At 39.9% G+C, this 5,721-nt stretch overlaps 1 protein-coding gene across 1 annotated transcript; it reads right to left on the minus strand.

Annotated features, from left to right (window-relative positions):
• Positions 1 to 3,090: 3,090 nt before the first annotated feature.
• On the minus strand, positions 3,091 to 5,524 carry LOC139640018 (protein canopy homolog 3-like). Its single transcript, XM_071514177.1, has 3 exons — positions 5,405 to 5,524; positions 4,947 to 5,064; positions 3,091 to 3,974 (listed from the first exon to the last, which is right to left on the minus strand). Exons 1-3 carry the CDS (start codon positions 5,522 to 5,524, stop codon positions 3,664 to 3,666), a joined length of 549 nt encoding a protein of 182 aa, XP_071370278.1. The 3' UTR covers positions 3,091 to 3,663.
• Between the last annotated feature and the right edge of the window lie 197 nt (positions 5,525 to 5,721).

Genomic DNA, 5,721 nt, shown 5'->3' on the forward strand with positions numbered 1-5,721 from the left:
CAGAATGTATGGAGAGAGAAGACGCTAGATATCAATCAGCAATGTGTGTAAAAAACATGCAAAATGATGAGGATTGACATTTGTACTGCTCTGGGTTAAAAATATTTCCAACATTTTTAAAAACCTCAACATGTTGGTAAAACTCCTCGTCCACTGCAGCTGGAAAGGTTTTTTTTTTTTTTAATTTACTTAACAGAAATAACAATACAACACAAAACACACAGAAATGACAGAAAAAAACATAAACATGTAGAGACATCAGAAAAGAGAAGAAAAATGTAATGTAAACGTAAAAATGTAAAACAAAGTATATTACAGTAACTAGACAGAATGGAGATCACAGCCCAGTTATGAAGAAAAAGGGTAGAGAAAGTCTAACTGATATAAACAAATGCAGGTATAGTCATATAAGCTTATACATAAATAAAACGTATAAAGTTACATAAAAGAACAAAACATAATAAAGTATTATACACTCCATTTACAGTTTTTTATAAATAAAGCCAATACAAAAGGCAAAAAAAAAAAAAAAAATGTGGAAAAACAGGAACAGAAGAATATAAAAACAGGACATATCAATCATATTCGATTTTGGTGGTCAAAGGTCAAGGTCACTGTGACCTCACAAAAGACGTCTTTGGCCATAACTCAAGAATTAATACGCTAATTATGACAAAATTTCACACAAATGTCTAATAGGATAAAATGATGAAGTGATGACATTTTATACCAAAAGGTTCAAAGGTCAACTTCACTGTGACATCATAATGTTTTGCTTACCACTGTAGCTGAGAAAACCATCTTGGGTCATTCTACAAAAACGGTGGAAGTGCCGTCACTTACTTTTTGCAGACACCAAAATCCTTTAAGTTGACCTCATAATCACATTAATTATATATGTTCAATAAATAAAGACTGTCCTTGCAATGATAAAACAAAGTTTATTGGCGGAGGCACACAACCATGAGGCCGTCCAGCACCTTGAGCTACAGGGTGAGATGGCTTCAGATGGGTTTTTTTTTGAGAGATTGAGATTTTCAGTCTTTACTTGGAATTGGAATTACCTGTAATCACCACCTGGAGGCTGACTGACATGAACGGTTTCCCCAGGCAGCAGGTCGTATTTATGGTGAATCTGACATGGCATGAACACAACATTAGCATTGCCAGAGCTCATTAACTCATTGGTTTTATGAATGTTTTTTTTTTGTGATTATCTGCTGAGGAAACCTTTACTGCCCCTACTGCTCCTGCTCCTACAGTCTCAGGTGGAGCTCTGTCTCCCTCTAGTGGTCTGAGCTTCACACTTCACTCTGGTTTGATGGTTTGATGGAAGTTGGACTGCAAACAGATCCAGCATTTGAGAAAAGTGATGCCTCCTCCGAAAATTATTCTTCTTCTTACTTCCTATTATGACCATTACTGCTACTACAATTAATACTATCCAGACCTTCATGTCCTCACTGGATTTGAAGACTTTGGTCAGTAGGACTGTGGCCATGTGACTGTGATGACTTATAAATACAGCTATTATTATTATTCACAACTAACGTTAAATGACGGTGAGTCTACAGCTACATAAAATAATATATCGACATATTTTTCAATACTTTCTGCTGAATTAAAAGCTTTACTTCATTTTCCATACTTTTCCAGAGTTTCCAAACCGGTGTAGTAATTCCTAGCCACAAAAAAAAAAAAAAAAAAAAAGACAACAATCAGACATTTGATAGGCAATACATTTATTTATTGAACCATTGATTTGTCTGTTCATGGTTTCAAAAAAGCGACTCCATAGAACACAGCCAGCATTTCTCTTCAGATTAAAATCAGTAGAATTTACACACAAACACACACACATTTGGAAAAGGCAAACACACACACACACACACACACGCACTTCATCCACAGCTGGCTAGTCAACTAAGCTCTGAAGCATACACACACACACTCACACACACACACCTTAAATAGCAGCTTCTGTACAGCCAACACAACGAAAAGAAGACAATGTAAAATCTTAACATCAAACAATCATAGAAACACAAACTGTTGATATTTAAAAAGGTAGCACATGTCTTGACTCATTAAAGGGGGAATCCACTGAAACTGAGACTGAGAACAACAGATTGTTATATTCTGCAAAAGAAGACAAAGGAAAAAGAAGAAAATTTGCATCGCTTGAGACAGAAGAGAATAATTTTGGAGAGTTTCTTGTACCGATAAAAACCATCGAGGAATATGAAGGAAAATGTAGGAGTAAGGATCGCTCTATAGGGATCAATAAAATATCTCATCATCATTATTTATCATGTTTTATACAGGTGACTGTCCACAAAATTAAACTTCTACCGCAATTTGAGAACATCACAGAACATTTTCCAAGATCCGAGAAATGTATAATAACTCAAAACGTGTTAAAAAAATGTCCCAGTTTTCAGTTGTAATGAAAGCTTCGGTAAATATAACAGGCTTTTAAAAGAGCACAGGTGGGAAAACACACACACACACACACACACACACACACACACAGAAGCATAATATCAAAAATGGCTGCACATATGCACACACACACACACACACACACACAAATTCACATTATGAAGAGATACAGTATGAAAGCCAGCTGTTAAATTACAGTCCCACTGCTGCACCTCAGATCCCTGTTTTCACAATGCCTGAAAAAAGAAAGAAAGAAAGAAAGAAAAAGAAAAAGAAAAGGACGAATCCTTGGAGATCTGTACGTTTTTGTACCTCAATTTTCCCTTGTTTTCCTCACTGCCTTCATTTGTTAAGTAAAGGAACAAAGAAAGAACGAAAGATGAATCTCGCACCCCAACAGCCTCCCACCTTTCTGGGTTAATCCTAAAATTCAGTTGCCTGGCAACCAAAGATCAGCCAATAGCAGACGGATGTTTTTTTTTTTTATCTTTAGATGTCGGACTTTACACAGATTTGGGTTTGGTGTTTAGTTCCTCTTTAAATAAACCATAGAAAGTGTTTAAATTTAACTTGATGCAACTTAGTTCCTCTTTAATACAAGGAACCAATTTCACAACTGAAATTAACATGGAAGTGCAGAACCCCCCCCCCCCCCCCCCAAAAAAAAAAAAAACTATATGGATTTTGCAGCACGGATCCAGACGACTAGGGCTGTAACTAACGATTATTGTCATTGTCGATTAATCTGTTGATTATTTTCTCCATTAATGGATTAGTTGTTTGGTCTATAAAATGTCAGAAAATGGTGAAAAATGTGGATCAGTGTTTCCCAAAGCCCAAGATGACGTCCTCAAATGTCTTGTTTTGTCCACAACCCAAAGATATTCAGTTTACTGTCATAGAGGAGGAAAGAAACCAGAAAATATTCACATTTAAGAAGCTGGAATCAGAGAATTTTTACGTATTTTTCTTAAAAAATTACTCAAACCGATTAATCCATTATCAAAATAGTTGGCGATTTAATTTAATAGTTGACAACTAATCGATTAATCGATGAATCGTTGCAGCTCTACAGACGACACAAGAAACCGCATCGATTCTCAGACTGAACTGGAGACTCGGAGGCGGTTTGTAACAGTAAGAACTAACTGAAGGACTTGTGAGGCGTTCAGGGTCACATTCACTCTCCCAGGCTGATCCGGGACCAGCAGCAGGCGGGGCTCACAGCTCAGTCTTCTGCCCGGGCAGAGACACCTTGGCCTGGATCTCCTCGTCCGACGACGCCCCCCCTCCCTCCATCCTCTCCGCCGCCGCTTTGCTCTTTTTCTTCTTCTTCACCTTCTTCTCTTGCTTCTTCTTCTTGCTCGTCTTCTCCCCGTCCGAGCCGCCGTCCGAGCCTCCCTCTCCTCCTCCCTCCCCGTTTTTGCCCTTTCCCTTCTTCCCTCCCTTCTTCTTCTTCTTCTTCTTCCTGTCCTCGGCGATGGCCGCCGGGTCGCCCTTCTTCCCCATTTTCCACTCCTCCTGCAGGCAGGCTGGAGGGAGGGCAGGAGGGAGGGATGGAGGGAAGGAAGGAAGGAAGAAAGGAGGGAGGTAGGAGGGACAGAGAGAGAAAGAAAGGAAGAAAGACAGAAAGGAAAAGTAGGAAAAAGGGACAGAGGTAGGGAAGAATAAATGATGAATGGATGGAGAAAAAGGAGAAGAAAGGATGAAGGAAGAAATGGTAGAAGGAGCAAGGAAGGGAGGAAGAAAAGGAGGAAGAGAGAGCAAAAAAACAAAGCAAAAAAGAGAAGGGAATAAAGAAGAGAAGAAAGGAAGGGAGAAAGAAAGGAAAAAAGGACAGAAATGAGGAAGGAAAGAAGGACGGAGGGAAGGAGGGAGGGAGCAAAAACGGAAATAAAAAAGGTCAAAATTAGAAGGGAAAAAGGAGAGGAGGGAGGGAGGGATGAAGGAAGGAAGAAAGGAGGGAGGTAGGCGGGACAGAGAGAGCAAGAAAGAAAGAAAGACAGAAAAGAAAAGTAGGAAAAAAGGACAGAGGTAGGGAAGAATAAATGATGAATGGATGGAGAAAAAAGAAGGAGAAGGAAGGATGAAGGAAGGAAGGAAGAAATGGTAGAAGGAGCGAGGAAGGGAGGAAGAAAAGAAGGGAGGAAGGAAGAGAGAGCAAAAAAAACCAAAGCAAAGAATATAAAAAAGAGAAGGGAATAAAGAAGAGAAGGAAGGGAGAAAGAAAGGAAAAAAGGACATAAAGGATAAAAAAAGGGGAAAATGAGAGGAGGGAGGGAAGAGGGAGGAGGGGAAGGAAGAAAGGAAGGGAGAAAAGAAGAGTGAAAGAAAGAAAGACAGAAAGAAGTTAAAACATGTCTATAACTGATAAAGTGTGTGAAAGACAGGAATGTGTGTGTTACCTGTGTGTGTGTGTGTGTGTGTGTGTGTGTGTTACCTGTGTGTGTGTGTGTGTGTGTGTTACCTGTGTGTGTGTGTGTGTGTGTGTGTGTGTGTGTTACCTGTGTCCTGTCCCTTCAGAACGTGTTTCTCACACAGCAGGGTGGTCAGATCCTCCTCCTGGCTGCCTTTGTACCAGTCCTCAATCACGTCCTCATACTGCTCCACCAGCACGTCGCACTGACACACACACACACACACACACACACACACACACACACACACACACACACACACACACACACACACACACACACACACACACACACACACACACACACACACACACTTAAGTTAGTAAAACCATATAAATAGATAGATAACCTAATCAAGTTACATTTCACTTTAATGCTTTTGCTGTCACCAGATGTTTCTCCTTCTTTCTCATTTAGTTTCTATTTCTCCCTCTTTATCTTTTTATCTCTGGCAGGTGGATTTACACTTCTTCTTCAGTGAAACAAAGTGGATCTGGATCTGGCTCTGGCTCTGGATCTGGATCTGGATGGAGGTGTGAAGCTACCTGCTTCTTGAGGTCGGCGACCTCTGCCGACGTCTCGTTCCACAGCTCATAGGGAATATCCATGACCACCTTCACTCCTTTATTCACCAGACCGTGCAGCGTGGAGAAGGTCTCCGACATGCCCTGGGGGGGGGGGGGGGGGGGGGGGGAGAAGGAGAGAAAGAGGGAGAGAGAGAGAGTTACATTTCACATTTATGACCATTGTTAGTAGAATCTGATTATTTACTTTGTAATTTGTAATTTTATTTTTTATTTTACTGTATTTTTTATATTATTGTACCCTCTTTTACAAATTTAACATATTTTATTTACATGTA

Source organism: Centroberyx affinis, unplaced genomic scaffold (genome assembly GCF_046629955.1).
Source record: "Centroberyx affinis isolate AG114_WGS23_722 - 3 ecotype Tasmania unplaced genomic scaffold, CSIRO-AGI_Caff_v1 ptg008167l_1, whole genome shotgun sequence".
Classification (NCBI taxonomy): domain Eukaryota; kingdom Metazoa; phylum Chordata; class Actinopteri; order Beryciformes; family Berycidae; genus Centroberyx; species Centroberyx affinis.